Source organism: Phascolarctos cinereus, unplaced genomic scaffold (genome assembly GCF_003287225.1).
Source record: "Phascolarctos cinereus isolate Bilbo 61053 unplaced genomic scaffold, phaCin_HiC Scaffold_2;HRSCAF=192, whole genome shotgun sequence".
Taxonomy (NCBI): domain Eukaryota; kingdom Metazoa; phylum Chordata; class Mammalia; order Diprotodontia; family Phascolarctidae; genus Phascolarctos; species Phascolarctos cinereus.
This window is the reverse complement of record NW_027555625.1, coordinates 404,954,856-404,975,853: the sequence shown is the minus strand read 5'-3', so window position 1 is coordinate 404,975,853 and position 20,998 is coordinate 404,954,856. Positions and strand designations below refer to the sequence as shown.

The 20,998-nt window shown below is 40.4% G+C and overlaps 1 protein-coding gene across 2 annotated transcripts in view; it reads right to left on the bottom strand.

The window, feature by feature from the left end:
• DOCK2 (dedicator of cytokinesis 2) overlaps positions 1-20,998 on the bottom strand; it is a 499,735-nt gene that overhangs the window by 65,366 nt on the left and 413,371 nt on the right. For both annotated transcript variants that reach the window (XM_078150544.1, XM_020992326.2), the window contains exons 31-32: positions 8,408-8,508; positions 8,262-8,320 (exon numbers count right to left, since the gene is read on the bottom strand). In XM_078150544.1, the coding sequence (XP_078006670.1) occupies positions 8,262-8,320; positions 8,408-8,508 (160 nt within the window). The remainder of the gene's footprint in view (positions 1-8,261; positions 8,321-8,407; positions 8,509-20,998) is intronic.

Below are 20,998 nucleotides of genomic sequence, written 5' to 3'. Positions count from 1 at the left end.
CATATTTCAAAAATTAGCAGTAAAAATTGTTATTCATATGCTAATAGGGAAGATGCTGGCAAGTGTAACTGACACAGAAGCATTCTATTTGACTTCACTGGCACCCTAGTCAAAGAATGACATGCCTAATACTCCTTATTATAAACTTAAGGAAAAATCATGCAACTCTGATTGGTGAGGGCAAGGTCCATTTTTTCTTTAGATGACAAAATTGAGAGGCAAAGTCTCATAGTGGATAGAGGAGGACTGAGAATTGGAAATACCTGCTTTCAAATTTTACTCTGAATTTTACTAGCTGTATGACCAGGAGCAAGTCACTTAAACTCTTCCTCGGGCAATTTACTAGGTCTTACATACTAGGCAGAGATTAGTTGTACTTTGCACACTAGTGGAATGAGCTTTCTCCTTTCTTTGCCAAGGAGAATAACTCTAGAAAGTGTCCAGAGAAGGACAGCCAGGTTTGTGAAGGGTTCCATATCAGGTTAGGATCAACGGGAGGAACTAGGACTCTTTAGACCAATGAAGACTCAGGGGAACACGAGAGCTGTGTGCAAGTATTTAACATATCTAAAATACTTGGCACACTGTCACATGGAAGAGGCATTAGACTTATTCTTTTTGGCCCCATGGGGGCAGAATTAGAAGAAAAATGGCTAACAGAAAAACCAAAATAAGTAGATAGTAACAGCTAGCATTTATGTAGTACTTTACATTTTGTAAAGCATTTTACATATGTCATTTAATAACCACAGCCTTGTGAGGAAGGTACTATTATTATTCCCTTTTACAGATGAAAGAATGGAAGCCAAGAGAGATAACTTGCCCAAAGTCACATAGCTATCAAGTGTCTAAGGCAGGATTTGAATTCAGTTCTTTTTGAATCCAAATCCAGTGCTCTATCCATTGTACCATCTAGTTGCCCTTGATGAATTCAACTCACTTGGCCCATATGATCTATATACTTGAGCAGTGAAAGAACTGACGGGTATGATTTTTGAGCCACTGTTAGTATCCTTTGAAAGACTGTGGAAAATGGGAAAGGTACCACAGAGAGCTGGAAGAAGTCAGATGTCCCAATTTGCAAAAAGGAGGAAAGGATTAGGCCTGCAAACTATTGATCAATAGAGTTCACTGATTTCTGGGAAATCCTAAAATGGATCACAAAGGAAAGAGATAGCTGGCCAACCCCTAGAAAAAGAAGAGGTGTTCACAAAGAGCAACAGGACAAGGATGATGAGGTCATGCTAGACTCATCTTCATTCCTTTTGTCAAGGTTACTAAACTGGAAGATGAGGAGAAGACTGTGGGGAGAGCTTACCTAGATTTTAGAAAAGTAATTGATATAACGTTTCATACTATTTTTGCAAAAAAGATGGAAAAATGCATGAAACCATAGTACAATTAGATCGATTTAGAACTATCTAGAATATCTAGATAGTATAAGTTAATGGCTCAGTATCAGCATGGCCAAAGGTCTCTAGTGGAATATTCCAAGGATAGGCATATAAATGCTGGCTATTATTATACTAATGCCTATTGGACGTAACCTTAGTAGATTTAGCCCACTTCTAGCCTGTCGAGATCTCTTTGGATCCTCACTCTGTCATCCATTCATTCGGTTATCTCTTCCAGGTTGGTATAACTGTACACTTGATGAGCATGCCATCAATCACGTAACCAATGGACAAGCATGTACTCAACACCTACGGAATGTCAGGGATTTGTGCTGGTCTCTGTGCTTAATACATTTTTTCAATGACTCAGATAAAAACATAGATGTCATGAAGCCTCTTCTGAAGTCCCCATTTCCTTCCTTCCCAAATTACTTTGTATTTATTTATATTTGTTATCTTCATATTTAACATTCTGCATATACAACATGCATATATAATACATACATGTGTGTCTATGTGTGTGTGTGTGTGTGTATACATGTGCACACACACACAAACACTTGTGTGTGGTCTTCCCCAGTAGTATGTAAGCTTCTCAGGACTTAGACTTATTTCATTCTTTGTATCTGTACCCCTAGCACCTAGCAGGCTGATATGCAGTAGGTGTTAAAGTAAATGGTTGTCAGCTGATTAGTTGATTCATGGCATGCTCATCAAATGTACAGTTATATCAGTCTGGAAGGGATAGCCCAGAGACTGGATGACAGAGTAAGGATCTAAAGGGATCCCGACAGGCTAGAAAACCGAGTTAACTGTAGTAAGATTACATTCAATAGGGATTAATATAATAATAGCTAGAATTTATATAGCACCTACTATATGGCAGCCTGTGCTAAGCACCTTACAAATATTATCTCATTTGATCCTCACGATAACCCTGGAAGGTTAGATGCTATTATTATCCCCATTTTACAGTTGAGGAAACTGAGGCAAATAGAGGTTAAGTGAATCAGTTGACAAACATTTATTTAGCACATACTTTGTGCCAGGCATTGTGCTAAGTGCTGGGATACTGGGATACAAAAAGAGGCAAAGACAATCTCTGCCCTCAAGGAGCTCACAATCATGATTCTAGATTAGGTGTCAAAGGTCTTGCAGCTAAAAAGTATCTGAGGCCATATTTGAACTCTGGTCTTCCTCTTATAAAAAACTGGCTTGCACTCCAAACCAACACTTCTCTCTCTCCCAGACAGAATGTTTCCTTTGCCTGAGAAATCTAAAAGTAACTTGCATATAGTAAATGCTTAATTAAAAAAAAAGTCTGATGAATTAAATTAAATTGAATAAACTTGTTCTAGATGGAGATGCTACTTCTCTTGGGAAGTAATTTTGGTATAAATATATTGTTCATGGAAAAAGGTAAAAAAGAAGACAAGCTTCTCCCCTCTTACATATTGGTAAGATTAATTTAATAGAGTTAACATTGAAGTGCCTAGGAGCAAGGCAGTATGAAGGATTATCAATAGAACAAGTGATAATTATATAGTACTTTGCATACCTTGCCTCATTTGAGATTCACCACAATCATGTCAAGTCCAAATGCTGAGAGAGATACTACAAGTATCATTATCTGAATTTTACAGATGAGGAAAATGATGCTCAGCAAAGTTAAATGCCTTGCTCATGATCACCCAACTAATAAGTGCCAGAAGTGGGATTTTAACCTGCATCTTCCTGACTCATGTCCAAACCATACATTCATTAGAAGATATTGCCTGAGAACATACACTTTAGGTCTTTAAACAGAGGCCAAAAGAACATTTTTCAGGCAGGCTGAGATGTTCTGTTTGTGATTAGGCCAGTGACCTAGAGTGCTCACCATGTACCACCGGCAATGCCGTAATTCTGAAAGGACAGCCTGGTCTGGGCAGGGCCATCTAAGGTGCTCCTACAATCACCGATCTGAAGGTGAAAGGGAATTTTGAGGCCATTTAGTATAACCCGCTTATTTTACAGATGAGGAAACTGAAGCCCACGGATGCTAAGGGACCTGCCTAAGATCACATAGATGGAAATCTTTAGAGTTAAGATTCAAACCCAAGTCTTCTAAATGCAGTCAATGCCTTTTCTTCTTCCTAAATGTCAACGCATCCTTTGATAATGGTGCAGTGGACAGAAGGGGACCAGATAAAATCAAAAGGTTGATTACCATCAGGTAATGCGGAAGCAGGAGGTATGACCAAGGTCTTTTCAAGAGGAAGTGAGAGTCAAGAAATTAGGTATGCAAAGAGTTTGAACTCATACAAAAGATACTCTTTCCAATCTGACTTATTAAGCACAGCAGCCATGCCAACATTGTTTGGAGCACCAGCGTTTGGGGCTCACCTTGTCCTCCTCCACCTCTGCACAAGCTTTAGTTGTGGACAACTCTTTGTATTGCAAGAAGCTGAGTTTGGGTGGTGAAAGGCAGAGGAAGGGGGTTCAGGATTCAGGGAGGGGTTAGACCAGAGGCCTCCTGAGGTTGGCTTCCTATTCTGATTCATAGCTGTGTTCACTAGATGTTGAGCTTTAAGAAAATTGATGTCAGGAAAAAGACACAAAAGAAGCATGAGGGAATTATAAGCAGCAGCTCTGGAGAAGGGTAGGGAGGGGCATGCTCGGAGTGAGGAGGTTGGCACTGGGACACAATCTGTATTTTAGCCATCAGCTACCTCCTGCTTCTGGGCCTCCTCAGCAGCCACCGATCTGTAGCATTGTAGGAGCAGCTTTGCCCCAAGGTTCTCTTCCTCAAGCCTTAGTCACCTAAGAGAAACTCTTCCCACTGGGACACAGCCCCTCTTGCCTTCTTGGTTCAGTCCTCAGCCTGGCAGGTAGTCTGCTTCACGTGCCTCTTGGTTCCCAGCTGGCATGCACCATGCAGGCAGCTTCTACAACCTTTCTTTAAATAAACTGAGCATCCAGAGTCTTTGTGTGGGCAGGATTGTTTTTCTTTTCTTTGGGGGGGGGTGGTTGGGGCATGGGGGGGGTAAAGGTTGCTGCCTGGAAAAGTATTTTCAGATTAAAACTGAGAATATGAACAGAGAGGAATGAAGGTGCTTCTTGACATTCTAAAGTTCAAATTAAACTGAATTCTAGAACAAATTCTCAGAATTAAAAAAAATTGGCAAGACATAAGTGTTAGATGACGAAATTATGGATGCCACTCTAATAATGTCTTCAGCCGATGAGAGTCGAATGGGGGAGTCAAGTGAAGGATAAGAACTCTTTCTGAGACTATCAGCTTCTTCTTGGCTACATTTTAATTCTACTTCAGGCTCAAATCTTCGCCAGGGCTCAAGAAGGAAATCTTGCTTTTTGTGTGGTTCATAATGATTACTAATCTCTATTTTCCCCACAATCCATTAGGATAATTTAAGTCTTTATCTAACCATAGCAAGGTTTTAAAATTCAAATTCAAGCAGATGAATAGCTAGATTGTAAATGAGAACAGGCTAGACATTCAGTGAGCTTTATGGTCTAGTGGCAGGAAAACAGTTAGTATGATGACAGTTTTGAGAAAACTCAAGGTCTTCAAGTATGATAAGGATTTATTTAATATGGTCCAAAAGAACAGGGGGAAATGACAGAGGCCTGGGCTTTCTGTGATACCTCTGACTTGTTTTCCCTAGCAATCTACTGAAGAGAAGTTCTGAAAATGGGAGAAAAGGTAGACGGAAAGCGGTGACGATCCTTTAACCAGCATGCGATTTCAACATCCCTAGAGACTGTTTGAAATGTAATTGTCTCAATTTACATCCAAATGAGACTGAAGCATTCAATAGATGCGAAATTTATATATGTGTAAATACATGCCCATGCAACTGTACATACTCTGGATAAAAATATAGTTAGGGTTAACGGAATACAGGCAAATCTGGCAAAGGACAGCTTTTCAGATAATGTACCTGCTGCAATATTTAAAGGAAAGTGAAGGAAAGGATGGGGGGAGGGGATTTGATTCAGTGGGACTGAATCTCATTAGGGACAGAAGCATTATGTTGGGGAAAAGCTTTTAAAGTCGAAGTGCCAAGATGCTGTCAGGATAAAAACCCATGTCAAATCATACAGCCCTTTGTAATGGTGGCAGTTCTGAGTGCTCCAGGAATAAGTTGAGACATGTGGGTGGAGAGTATGTCCTGTGTTCCAGAAGCTTCTCTGGGGCCCAATTTTGACTTTGTCCAACACAAGTACCGAGATTCATCTATTATTCATCTCATAGGCATATGGTAAAATGTGATGCAAGAGTTTAGGGTTCTTTCAAAGGGTTTGCTGATAGAATCACTATAGATTTATGTGAAAAGAAATGTGGGGAAATCATGTACTCCTAGGTGGCAGCTGAGGCAGTAAGAGGTATAATCTTGGATGGGTCACTCTAAGTCACTGCTTCCTTGTCTATAGACAGTCCATCAGTCAGTCAATAAGCATTTATTATGCACCTATTATGTGCAGGCCATGGTGTCAAGTGCTGGGGATACAGGGAAAGAAAAAAGATAATCTCTGCTCTGAAGAAGTGTACAGCCTAATGAGGGGGTTGAACCAGGTAGGTAAACACTAAGGTTTTAACTCACTGAAATTTTGCAAAAAACACTCTTGCTAAAGTAATTCAGCATGTTCTCTGAAAACCGAACATGTCCTAACCACTATTGTATTTGGTCTTCTGTGTATCTTCTTAGCAAGATGCATCTAATAGACACAGAAGGTCTAGGAAATCAAGAAGTAAGGGCTAGACAGGTCAAGTAACAGGTAGAAACAGGCAAGCAGACAGTATCCATCCAGAGTTCGATTCATAAGAGAGCAAGAATGCCTGATTAGCACCTCACCTTTGACTGTAAATGACATTCCTGAATAGATGTGTTGCGGTGGAGCTCTGGCTTTATGGGATGGATACCCATACAGGCTAGCTCTTACTCCTCTCTCATCACCACAGATGGTAAGAAAGGTAGCACTGTCAAGTTGGGGAGTGGAAAGGGAGGGGCAACAGAGAGGGCTGTGTTCTGGATTGTACAAAAGCTTTCCTGTCTTTCCCTTCTTCAGGAAACCAACGACCTATCAATCACAGCATCATAGATCTGGCTATGTTGGCCAACCCGTCCAATCTCCTCATTCTATTGAAGAAGAATGAGGGATGCTACATGACCTGCCCAATATCACACAAGTAATTGGTGCCAGAAGCAGGATTTCTGTCCTAGTACTCGGACTCCAAATCCAGTGCTTTTTCCATTGTACCAAAGCTGCTTCTCATATAAAGAGCTAAGGTTCATTTAGATCTTTTTGCACCAGGAATCGGCTAACATTAATTTGACTTTTTATCTCCTAATTTAACAAACTCTTCTAACAGATATTCATAAATACCCAAACAGGTTGAAGTTAATATCTTTTTATACCCATCCACATAACCAAAATTAAAGGAAAACCTGCCCAAAACCATTATAGTTATAGAAAATTTTCTGTGTACAGAACGACTACAAAGAATAGCACATGGGAAGCAGCAAGATACAGAGATAGATGGAAAACAAAATAAAACAAAACAGTGTAGATCCCACTTTTCCCAATGGTTCAGTGAAGTTGGGATGGCATAAACCTGTGTAGATAAGCTTTCTGAAGGCTTATATTTCAATAAGGGAATTCCCTATCTAGAGTATTTTGGGGAAGAATTCTTCCCTGTACCTCTTTTTATGGTAAAGGGCTAGAGCAGGAGAATTAAGTTCTTACATAACAGGCTGTGGGTGGAAACGAGGTAGAGCTGGAGTCATAGGAAGCAATTTTGGCATTTGGGGAAGTTATCAAAATAACTTTTTAAGAAAAATTCAGCCGAGAATTTAGAGCCCTCAGAAAAAAGACCTCAGATCTCAGAACCCAAGACCCAGTGAGGAGAGAAAGAGTATTTAAGGATCTTAGATCTAGAGTTAGAAGGTACCTGAAAGATCATCTACCACCCTCATTTCCTATAAGAAAATTGAAGCACAGTGAGATATTTTTAGTGACTTGCCCAAGGTCACATAGGTCATGATAAAATCAAGATTTAACCACAGGCTTCTAAATTTTGGCACTCTGGGGCAAAGTTCTTGCAGCCCAACTCCAGTTGTAGCTCTAGATAGAAGTGATCAGGAGAGAAGTTTAACTATGGAAAAGGGTATAGGAAGGTCAACTCCAGAAGGTCTCTTAAGACAGGAAAGAGTAGGTACTCTAGGTATAAGATGGTAGGCATGATCCAGAGTCAACAAGACTGGCATTGCTGAGTAGGTCTGAGCTCTTATCTCAGGGCAGAATATTTTCCCTCTCTGCTCCTTCCTGAACTCTTTGCTTTGCAGGAGCAATCCTGGGCTCTCAGCCAGAAAGAAGTAAAAAGCATACAGGTAAATCCTGTCCCTGATTAAGGCAGAAGAGGCAGAGATCCTAGGATAATCTCACAAGCTCAAGCATAACAAAAATGTCTACAGAGCCCTCTCCTTGAGTCTGAAAGGTTGTGATATTAAGCAAGTCTACAACATATCTGCAAAACCAACTGCCAATCTGCACAGATAACTTGGGTGCCAGTTGCCCACACACTCTATTTTGTGAAAGGATGACAGCCTTGTCCTCTTCCCCTTATTCCCAACTTTGTACAGCCCTTCAGGGCTGAATGCTGGAGCTGTTCCACATCTGTGCATCCCTCCCTCTTTCATTCACTGTACAATCAGGCTTTTATTAAGAGCACTGCGCTTACAGTAATAAACAGTTATTTCTAGCTCCCGACATTGAAACCCCCATCTCTCGCATAACAGATGGTCTTCAAGGAGGAGTTTGGCGTCTGCAGATGTGTTTATCTCAACGTGTGTGTTTACTCACCAAGCTTGTACCACATATCACGGATGGCAAAGCCAATTAACCGCCTCATATCCCCATATCTAGGAAGAGGGAAAACATCAACGTTATTGACACTCTCTGGGAATTAAATAAAATATCATATTTAGTAAATCTGAAAGTCAGCTTACTTATTCAGGATCTTATTGTACTTGGCATGAGAGAACTGTTCCAGCTGCAGGGAATCCTGGGTGATAAAAGCCACTGCCAGATGAAAATAGTTGTTCCACAGCTGTAAATTAAATAGTAGGAAACAGTCATGGTGTGGGACTGAAAATGGGAAGTCATATTAAACTCTGGGTAATGGTGAATAATTTATGAAGATGGCAGAAGATACCAGCACAGCCAGCATAATTGTGCATTATGCAATCTTCCAAGCAGCTCCTACCCGGAAATTGGTATTGAGGCTAAAGTGATGGCAATGGAATGCAGTTTTTATATGCACTGACCTAGGTTCTGGCTTGTAACAAAGCAAGAATAAGTGAGAGGAATTACAGAACGAGAGAGTTAGAAGGAACTTCAGAGGCAATCTAAGTCTAACCCATACCTGAACAAGAAATCCCTCTATGGAATTTCTGGCAATAGATTTTTCAATGGCATGGTATTTATTGTAATAGGATTTGAACTGTATTGGCATTTTTCTTCTGGAGGGACAGACATTCCATGGATTCATCAAGCAATCAATCACAAAACATTTATTAAACACTTACTATGTGCCAGGCACTGTGCTATGCATTGGGGATGCAAAGAAAGGTAAAAACAGTCCCTGACCTCAGAGAACTTACAGTGTAATGGGGGAGACAACACGCAAGATATATATACAGAGTAGTTTGGGCATAATCTCAGAAGGGAAAGTGGGATAGAGATAAGAAAGGCCTCCTACAGAAGATGGGATTTGAGCTGAGACTTGAAGGAAGCAGGTACACTAGGAACCAGAGACTGTAGCTCTGTGTTAATGCCAGGCACTGTGCTAAGATATGAAGAGAAAGATGAGAGTCTCTGCTCTCAGGAAGCTTACATTCTATCAGGGTAGACAACATGGGAGATAGCATGGTGTACTAGAAAGAGCATTGGCTCTGGATTCAGAAGACTTGGGTTCATAATTCCATCTCTGACACTACTATGTGACCTTGGGCAAATCAGTTAACTTTGTAATGACTCAGTTTCCTCATCTGTAAAGTGAGGAAAGGATTGGTCTAGAGGACCTTTGAGGTCCCCTGTAACTCAAAGATCCTATAATTCCATGCATATGTAAAAGTCTGTATAAAATAAGTGTGAGGTAATTTTATTGAATACACATACATGTAATCTGAGGGAAAGGGTTGCGATCAGGCAAGGTTTCCTATAACAGGGGATGTTTAAATTGAGCTTTGACAGAGGTGAGGGCGGGGTGCACTCCAGACTTGGAGGACAGCCTGAGCAAAGGCACAGAGATGGGAGACGGAGCAATATTGGGGGCCCCTTCTAAAGGGCATTTAAGAATTTAAACAATGGAGTTTGGCATGCACTGTTTTCCCCTCCCTGGGAACAGAATCCAGGCACCTGGCCAAACAGCCTTGGGGTAAGTTATAGTATTATATATTTAAAGCTGAAAGAGACTTTAGAGATCATTGAGCACAATGCTTGTATTTTACACAAGAGGAAACTGAGGCACAGTGAAGTTAAATGACTAGTCTAGGATCCCCTAGCTGGTAAGAATCTGAGGCAGAATTTGAATCCAGATCTTCCTGACTCCAAGTCCAAGATCTACCTACTTTACCACATTTCTTCTTGGTAAGGGTGATTGAGGAGGCACCTCTGTTTTTATCATAAGCATTGTATAAAGCATTGTAAGAAGAAAGACATTATCTGCATCCAAAGAAAGAACTGATGAGTAGAAGTATGTATAGAATACTTTTACATATATATGTATATGTGTGTATTTATATACATCTATTTATGTCTAATGGTGGCCATCTCTAGGTTTGGGGAAGGTGAAGAAAGAAAAAAAGGAAACAAATGAATTTACAGGATAGCTTTGTTGTATACTTAAAAGGAAAGGCAAGTTACACATAATAGATTTGCAGCTTCATAAGCAATCGGCTTTTTTTAAATTATACTAGGTTATGAAAATACTTGTTTTATTCTATAAATTAAAAATAAAATACATTTTTAAAAATAAGCATTGATGCCCCCAAATGTAGTTTATATGCTTGAAAGCATGTGTGGTCTATACATCTTTTTATAGTTTTAAATAGTTTTTCCTAATTACATGTCAAGACAATTTTTAGCATTCATTTTTACAAGATTTTGAGTTTCAAATTTTTCTCCCTCCTTTCCTTCCTCCCTCCCTCCCCTCCCCTCTTCCTAAAATGGCTGGCAATTTGATATAGGTTATTCATGTGCTATCATATAAACCATATCTCCATATCAGTCACAGTTGTGAAAGAATAAACAGATCAAAAGGGGAAAAAATCATGAAAAAGAATAAAGAAAGTAAAAAAGGTATGCTTCCATCTGCATTCAGAGTCCTTCAGTTCTTTATCTGGATGTGGATAGCATTTTCCTTTGTGAATTCTTCGTACTTGCCTTGGAAAATTGTGTTGCTGAGAAGAGCTGAGTCCTTCATAGTTGATCATCACACAATGTTCCTGATATTGTGTACAATGTTTTCCTGGTTCTGGTCATTTTGCTTCGCATCAGTTCATACAAGTCTTTTCAGTTTTTTTTTTCCTGAAATCTGCCTGTTCATCATTTCTTACTGCATAATAGTATTCCATGACATTATATATACCACAGCTGGTCAATTTCCAATATTTTGCCACCACAAAAAAGAGCTGCTATAAATAGTTTTTGCACATGTAGGTCCTTTCTCCTTTTTTGTGATCTCTTTGGGATACAGACCTAGTAATGATACTGCTGGATCAAAGGGTATGCACAATTTGGTTGGCCTTTGGGCACAGTTCCAAATTGCTTTCCAGAATGATTAGATCAGTTCACAACTCCACCAACAGTAGTACCTTAATGTCCTAATTTCCCACATCCTCTCCAACATTGATCATTTTCCTTTTTTTGTCATACTAGCCAATATGATAGGTGGAGGTGTACATCAGAATTGTTTTAATTTGCAATTCTCTAATAAAAATGATTTAGAGTACTTCTTCATATGCCTATAGATTGCTTTGATTTCATCCGCTGAAAGCTGTCTGTTCATATCCTTTGACCATTTATCAATTGGAAAATGGTTTTCATTCTTATAAATTTAATTCAGCTCTCTATATATTTGAGAAATGAGGCCATTACCAAAGACACTTGCTGTAAACATTGTTACCCATTTTTCTGCTTTCCTTCTAATCTTAGTTACATTGGTTTTGTTTGAACAAAAGCTTTTTAATTTCCATTTCATAATGCTTTCTATCTCTTGTTTGGTCATGAACCTATAACTCACTTAACTTCTTCTTTAAGACTTTGGATGCTATACCACTTGTGCCTACATGTTTAGTATTGATATATTACTTCATTGTCTATGGTACCTTTAAGCAAGAGGTAATTTCCTTCCTTATTTCTTTTAATTAGATCTACTTTTGCTTTTGCTTTGTCTGAGATCAAGATTCCTACCCCTGCTTTTTTTTTACTTTGGCTGAAACATAATAGATTCTGCTCCATCCCCTTACCTTTACTCTGTATGTGTCTCTCAGCTTCAACTGTGTTTCTTGTAAACAACGTATTGTAGGATTCTGGTTTTTGATACAGTCTGCTATCTGCTTTCATTTTATGAGAGAATTCACCTCTATTCACAGTCACAGGTATGATTACTAACTTTATTTCCCTCCACCCTATTTTTCCTTCTGTTTGTCCTCTCTCTCCTTTCACCTTTTCCCTGCTCAACAGTGTTTTACTTCTGTTTACTGTCTTCTTTGGTCTGCCCACTCCACTGTCAGTCCCACCCCCCTCTTCACTTCACCTCTCCCCTTCTGATTTCCTGTCAGTTAAAATAGATTTCTATATTGACATTACTGTGTATATTATTCTCTCTTTGAGCCAATACTGATGAGAATAATGTTCAAGCAATGTCCATCGCCCTTCCGTCTTTCCCTCTACTGTAATAGGTCTTTCACGCCTCTTTGTGTAAAATTATTTGCCCCATTCTACCTCTCCCTTCCTTCTGTACCCAGCGCACTCCTCTTTCTCATCCCTTAATTATTTTATTTATGTCATTCCCTCATATTCACCTTATACCTCTACCTTCAGTCTATGTTTATTCCTTCTAGCTCTACTACTGGTGATAGAATTTTTAAGAATTACAAGCCTCTTCCCATGTAGGGATATAAGCAGTTGAGCACCATTTAACCCCTTATATTTTCTTTCCCCTTTTTCCATTTTTAGACTTCTCTTGGGTCTTGATATTAGAGATCAAATTTTTTTGTTCAATTCTGGTCTTCTTATGAAAGTTTGGAATCCTTCTATTTCATTGAATGACCATTTTTTTTCCTTCGAAGTATTATGCTTAATTTCACTGGGTAGTTGATTCTTGGTTGTAGTCCTAGCTCCTTTGCCCTCTGGAATATCATATTCCATGACCTCTGATGTCTTAATGTTGTAGCTGTCAAGTCCTGTGTAATCCTGATTGTGGCTCCCTCACACTTGAATTTTTCTTTCTGGCCATTTTCAGTATTTTTTCCTTGACCTGATAGTTTTGAAATTTGGCTCAAATGTTCCTTGGAGTTTTTATTTGGGGATCTCTTTTCTAAGGTGATTGGCAGATTCTTTCAATGCCTATTTTGCCTTCTCGTTCCAGGATAGGACAGTTTTTCTTGATAATTTCTTGAAAGATGCTGTCAAGGTCCTCCTTTTGATTATGGCTTTCAGGTAGTCCAATGATTATGACATTGTCTCTCCTGGATCTACTTTCCAGGTGAGTTGTTTTTCCAATGAGGTATTTCACATTTTCTTCTATATTTTCATTCTGTTGAATTTGTTTGATTGATTCTTGATGTTTCATAGAGTCATTAGCTTCCACTTGCCCAATTTTAACTTTTGAGGAGTTGTTTTACTTAGCTAGCTTTTGTATTTTCTTTTTCATTTAGCCAATTGTACATTTTAAGTTGTTTTCTTTGGTGGATTTTTGTATCTCCTTTTCCATTTGGCCAATTCTACTTTTTAAGCAGTTTTTTCCCCCCCAAGCTGTTGACTCTTTTTTTAAAAAAATAATTCTCTTGCATCACTTTCATTTCTTTTCCTAATTTTTCTTTTCTCTTACATGATTTTTAAACTCCTTTTTGAGCTCTTCTGCAAATTTTTCCTGGACTTGTGATCACTTCCCATTCTTCTTTGGGGTTTTGCTCATAGGTGTTTTGATATTGTTGTCCTCTTCTGAGTTTGCGTTTTGATCTCCCCTGTCATCATGATAATTTTCTATGGTCAGATTCTTTTGTGATTTTTTTTTATCCTTTTTGGGCTATTTTTCTTTCTTTTAAATTTGAGCTCTGCTCCTGGAGTAGAAGGGGCACTATCTCAGTCTTCTTGTGCCAAGGGCTACAGGCCCTGGCTATTTACCTGGTGCTGCACAGATGTTACCCTGAGGCCCACAGAGAACTTGCTGCACTGAGGAGGTAGGGTGAGGGTGGCTGGCACTGCTGGAGGTTATAGGGGTCTGGCAGCTTATTTGGTGCTGAGCTGGGGTCCTAGTGCTGGTGTCAGGAATGTTCTGAGTCTGAAGGGGTGTTTCTATGTTTCCCTGGGGCTAACCTGGAGCACGTGGGGGTCCGGCTGCTGGCTGCCTGTTTGCCCAGGGCTATGCTGAAACGTGGTGGGGGCCTGGTGCTAGCAGCTTCCTGTCTGCTTAGGCTCCCACAGGGTTGGTGGCTACCTGTCTGCCTGGGGCTACACTGAAGCACATGATGTTCTGGACACTGGCATTTGCCCAGGGCTATGCTGAAGCATGTAATGGGTCTCATCTGCCCATTCCCCTCATTATGCTGAGGCACCTGGGGGGTCCTGGTATTGGTGTTTGCCTATTCTATTGCACTGGGTCTCATGATCTCCCACTGGTTTGGTGAAGTAGGGCTTTCTGCTGGTTTTCTGGGACAATTCCTGTCCTGGACTGTGTTCACTTTTTACCCAAGTGAGATAGACCTTTCTTGGCAATCTTCTAAGTTTCTTGGGCTAAAAGATTGCTCACCCCATCTTTTTGCTGGTTCTGCTGTTCTAGGATTTGTTTTGGGGCACTATTTTGTGGTTGTTTGGAGGTGAATATGGGAGGGTTATGGAGATTTTTCTGCTTACTAGCCATCTTGGCTCCATGCAATTGGTCTATACTTCTAAGTGAAAAATCCTCATTTGGACATGCTCATTCTTTTGCTGCTTTATGTCTAAGATTCCTAGGCCATGACTTTTGTTGTAATGCTAGAAGTGAAAGGAAACTTAGGACATATGTAGTCCAGGCACCTTATAAAGGCCTCTGAACCTCTTACTCTTTCTAACCTCCCTCAAAATCCTAGAAGAAAACTGTATGGTGATCTGAACCTCCTGAGCGGCAGGTAATGCCAGGCCTCAACATGGAATATATACAGTGCTAGGTGCCCAGATGGTATTGAGTGATTCCATCTTTTAAAATTTCTTTTAAGTTTCATTTTTCTTTTCAATTAAGCATTTATTCTCCCCTCCCCCCTCTCCCCCCAAAAGAGAAAACCAGACTCCATTTTAGAGACATTGAGGATTGTCAAAAACCTCAGTTTCCTTAGTAACCCCCCAACCTACCAGGTGCTATCCAAACATACAGCTTGGTGTGGGAGTGCTGGTCTTTCTAGTCAGATGCTTTTTTTTTCAGGTCACAGCAGGTCAGATTAATCTCTTGAAGCACCAGCTGAATAGCAGGGTCTACACGGCCTTCAATTTACAACGTGTTCCCGCTGTTTGACTAAGCTGAGGAATCACACACCCTCACACTAAAATTCAGGAGATGAAAAACAAGCCAGTGGAAGAAAGAAATCACATACACGCTCCATGGAAAGAATCATTATTTTTTACATGAGAAAATTCAGATTTCAAGGTGGCTGCAGAGGAGAAGCAGAGCGCAACAGGCAAAATACTCATCCTGAAAATAAATCCAGGCCAGCCCAGTGAGGCGCCCATTCTATCACTGTCCTATTAAAAAATCTTATCATAGCCATGGACTGCAGTCAAGCTGGCGTTGTTCCTATAGGGCGTCACTTTTATTTTCAAGTTTATTTCTTGATACTCCTCTTGACCTTCACCTGGGAACCCCTCAAGGACAACAAGAACCTGTCCATCTGTACAACAAATCAATTTTCATTGATAACTTCCATTTTTACATCGCTCATATTTCCCACTGTATCTCTTCTCTCCCTTCACCCTCCCAGAGAGCTAACCCTTATAATGAAGAATAAAAAAGGGAGGCGAAAAACATTCAGCAAAACTAGCCAACATAGTGACAAAGCCTGGTGTTATGTGCAGTGCTCCCCACCCACAGTCTCCCACCTCTGCAAAAAAGTAGGGGGAGGTGCCTTCTCAAATCTCTTCTTTGAGGCAAGCCCAAAATGGTGCAGTTGAGACTCCAAGGACTCATTCAGTGTCACAGGAAAACTCCATGGAAAAGGTGATTCTGGATGAGGAGGAGAAATTATTCTCATGGCTTATACAAGGCTGACAGAAGATGAATGATGGCCATGATCTTGCCTGGGTCTAAAATGATGCTTTGTACCCATCACTGCTCTGCTCAAAACACCCACCAATATCTACTCATTTCCTAAGGAATTCCCTCTCAACTCAGAGGATCACAGTATCCCAAATCTAGAACTGGACAAGCCCTCAGAGGCCAACTGGTTCAATCTTCTCATTTTATAGATGAAGGAAATGAGGCCCAGTGATGTTAAGTGGTTTTCTCAAGGTCACAGAGGGAATAAGCAATACAGGTGAGATTGAAACCTGGCTCTTTTGACTCTAGAGCTAGTATTTTTTTTATTTGTAAATAGTATTTCACTTTTTCCAATTAAATATAAAGATAGTTTTCAACATTCTTTTTTTTATAAGATTTTGAGTTCCAAAATGTTCTCTCTTCCTCCCTTCCCTCCTCCTTCCCCAAGACAGCAAGCAATATGATATAGGTTATATATGTGCAATCATATTAAACAGATTTCTATATTAATCATGTTGTGAGAGAAGAAACAGACCAAAAGGAAAAAAAAACACCAGAAACATAAAAATAGTATGCTTTCATCTGCATTCAGACTCTATAGTTCTTTCTCCGGATGTGGATAGCATTTTCCATCATGAGTCTTTTGGAATCGACCCATTGTATCGCTGAGAAGAGCTAAGTCTATCAGAGTTGATCATCGTACAACGTTGCTGTTACTGTGTACAATGTTCTCCTGGTTCTGCTCACTTCATTCAGCATCAATTCATGTAAGTCTTTCTAGGCTTTTCTGAAATCTGCAGTATTCTTTCCAGTGTCCCACTAGCATTCAAGGCCCTCTCCATTTTATTTCCCATTCTTCAACAAGTCTTTTATTCCAGTCAAATTGATCTTCAAATTGTCTCAGATGCATGCCACAACACAACTGATGTCCAATTTTATCTCTACAACTTTGCTCAAACTGTTTCCCTTTCTGGGATATCTTTTCCTCTCTTCTTTATATGCCCAAGAACTATCCTTCCTTTGAGATACAATTGAAGTGCCATCTCTTCCATGAAGTCTTCCCCAATTTCCCAAGTCACTTGGGATCTATCTTTGATCTATTTAATGAAAAATGACTGACATTGGACTGTGATTAGGAAATAACATGGCCATAGTTACTTGAGAACTAGAATCACACTGAATCTCTCCTCTCCTTTGCAGCAAATTCCCCAAATCAATCAATACCTTACAGGTGCCCTGGGCTCTCCCTGCGGCACTACTTGCTGAAAATATAGAGTGCATTAATGCTCTTCCACCTCTTCTTCTATGTGAAACTTATCAAACAGAAAAGGAAACACATCTCCCACCTCTCAGCAGAGAGATGGGGCTACGGAAACAAAGTGGTACATACATCATCAGACTGTCACTACATCAGTTGTTTTTGCTTAACTGTTTTTAGGATTTAATGCTAGAGGGTATGGTAGGTAGTGCATTCAGAAATTATTGTGATATGAAAACAAAAGACATAAATAAAACTTACTTTTTAAAAATAACGATATTTTATTATACTTCAGAGTACCAGAGACTGCCTTTCTCCACCTACTGAAGTGGCCTTGGTGTCTTTGACTAGTATTTGATCCTACTTTATATTACCACTTATCATGTTTATTAGCCAGGACCAAGACTGGTCCTTTCTGTTTCTTAGGACTCCATTCTGAGCCCTGTTCATCTTGAAGTGACTATAATGTTAGCAAATAAAATGGTCTTATGGTCCTTCCAGGTTAAAAATGCTGATAAAGGCAGGAGGAAAAGATGAAAACAAGAAGGCAGGCAGGCAGGAAGGAAGGAAGAAAAAAATCATTTATTAAAGGCTTACCATGTGCAAATGCTAAGTGCTAAGGATACAAATAGAAGTCAGTTCTGGTGCCCATGGAGCTCACGTTCTAATGGATCCTGGAATTCATCAGGCATTCCCAGGACAGAGACAGTAAGCCTCAGTTAGAGTCAATCCAAGCATCCTGAATGGAGAAGCTGACCCCAGAACTAATCAGAGCTTTAGGAGGGCAGGTGATGAGCTCAGTGTCCCTCAGGACTACATCACTTCCTATTCCTCAGGTGAGTGTAGCACCCAGAACAGGACTAAGCAGGCAGGAGACACTTACAAAGCACTTTGCTGAACTGAAGACTCCTTCTTATTCTGCCCTCAACTACTCAGAATGAAGGTCTACATTAGACATGAACAGCCCAGATTCTTGTGTCTACAAATCACTGGAGGCCTCAGTTTATAGGGTGGTGTCTCTGAGAAGTCCAGGTCTTCTCAATCCAATCAGAGCTAAAAGGCGATGATGGGGCCATCGAATCCAATTCACTCATCCCGTAGAGGAGGAAACAGGCCCAGAAGTGACTCATTCAAGGCTTCACACCAAGCTGGCGGCAGAGCTGCGACTAGGACAAACACAGCACTTCTGCCACAATGCTTCCTATGACCTGATTTGGAAAGAGAAAAGCCCCGGGGAAGGTTTCCAAGGCTAGCTGTGGAATTAGGCGACCTCCTGCCTCAAAGATCAGTGACTTAGCCTCTGAGTCACTCAACAAGGATGCCTGACCCTTGTCTACACTGGGGGTGCTGGAGTATTTCACATAAAGTACAGTGACACGCCTTGGCCGTGAAGCTCAGGGAGGCAGTGGGATGTTGGGTCTCTGAATGAAGACTGGGTCAGGAAAGCTCAGCCTGGAGAGTTAAAATCCAAGTTTGCACTGACCATCCCCCTTCACTGGACAGAAGCTGCCAAAACGGCTCTGCATCAGGATGGATGCTGGGCCTGCTGATAATAAATGTATAATTAATGAAACTCTAAAAGGCGAGTGGGGCACCCGAGCCATGGTGCAGAGAGCAAACCCATCACCACAATAGGCGAGGAGGGAAGAGAACAAAGAGAAAGCCAAAAGGTATCCCATGGGTCGCAGACCTTCAATCATTTTCTTCTGAAGCCCTGTTAGAAGAGAAAATGGCTTCGTTTCTCTTTTTACGTTGGCCACTACTCTATTCGCTGGCCATGAAATTGTGACACATTCTGACACTGACACTGTACCCCTCTCCCCTGGTAAGGACCAGAAAGCTGTCTTCCTCCTGTCATGTATCTTTGGAAATAACTATTGAGGTCCCAGCCCTATCACGATGAGGCATCTAGAACTAATAATAATACAATAGCTAGCATTTATATAGCACTTTAATGGTCACAAAGCACTTTACATATATATCTCATTTGATCTTTGCAATAACCCTATGGTCCTTGGGGCTGGGAGAGGTTAAGGGGCTTGACCTGTCCAGAGTCACATGACTAATGTGTCTAAAGCAGGATTCAAACTCAGGTCTTCTTGACGCTAAGTCTAGTATTTTAGCTACTATATGACTGAGAGTTCAAACTGTCCTTAGACCAAACTCCCTAATTCTTTGGGTCTCACTGTCCCTTTCAATTTGAAATTTCCATCTTGGAGAAAAGAGCTGAGCCCTAAAACCAAACATTCTCTTAAACAGGCCCCTTACACAAAGGAGAAGAAAGAAGGCTCGATAAAGTCAGGTCCTGGGTTGTGATTGCCAGCACTCACAGATCACGAGGAGGACATCAATCAGATTGTAAACTCTGGGTTACCAAACAAGCCAGTCTAGCAGAGCACTCCCTCCAAGCCCGCAGTGTGCCATTATCCACTGCCCCTACAAACAGCAATGAAACCGTAACCTTCTTCAAATACACTCTGCAACAGAATCACGTGGTGCCTGCAGGCATCTGCAGGAGGATGAAACGCTCCTCCACTTGCCTTATTCCAATGGCCCAAGTGACATTTTATTTCCTCTCAAAAATATAAAAAATGTCATGAAGAGTAAAGTAGCCCAGCCTTAGGGGGAAATAAAAAGGGAGTATCTTGCTTCTTATCCCTAGTAGTAGAGCTCAGGGGTATATCATCTCCCTCTACTCCATGACTGGGGTTGAAGGGTAGGTGTGATGAACCTAAGAAAAATAAACCTTCCTACCTAATAACAACATGCCTTATATTTACAGAGCATCTATAACTTCTTAAAGTATATTCATATTTATTTTTCCCATTTTACATATGGAGAAGCTGAGTTTCTAGTATTATTGAATCGTGGGCAAATAACTTGAAGCCTTAGGGGCATGAGTAATGAGAGAAAGGAAAATCTGAGAGGTGATTAGTTTGTTAAGGAAAAGGTATTTAAGCATGTTCTCTCCTTTCTTCAATCTCTCTCTCTCTCTCTCTCTCTCTCTCTCTCTCTCTCTCTCTCTCTCTCTCTCTCTCTCTCTCTCTCTCTCTCCCCTCTTGAATATAGTTAATAGTGTTTCATGTATCTGTAATACATTTTGTTTCCCTTGCCTTCTCAGTGTGTGAGGGAGGGGGAAGTGGGATAGAGAGAATTCAGGGATGAAAATAAAATGAAATTGAATTTTTTTTTAAAAAAAGATGGTGTTGGAGAATGAGATTTGGTTTCTGAATCATAGGCTCAAATACAGGAACAACGGTATCTTAATCAGGGATGGAGAGCTTCTAACAAGGATGAAGTACACCTAACAATATCTATCAAGCAATCAACATGTATTTATTAAGTAGATACTATAGCCAGGCACCATTCTAGGTGCTTGGAATACAAATTGAATTAGTTAAACAGTTTCTACTCCCAAAGAGTTTACGTTCTAGTAAGGGAAACAAAAAGGGCACATATAAAGGGAAAACTACAAATAAATACAAAGTAATTTGAGAAGGAGAGCAGAAACAGTTGGGGAGTAAGCTTCATATAGAAAACAATGCTAGAGTTGACTCATAAAGGAAAAGAAATTCAATGGGACAGAAACGAGGAGGGAGTGCATTTCAGGCAGAGGGGACAGTCAGTGCAAAGATATGGCAGTGGGAAATGGACAGTCATGTGAACAACAGAAAGAAGGCCAGTTTGGCTACTGCCATTCCACAGACTAAGTATATATGTCGAGTCTTGTCTGGAAATACTAATCAAAAGGGTTTGAGATCAAAAGGGAAGAGAGAGAGAGAGAGCTACTTACAGGCATCCATCAAGCTAGATGACCACAGATACATG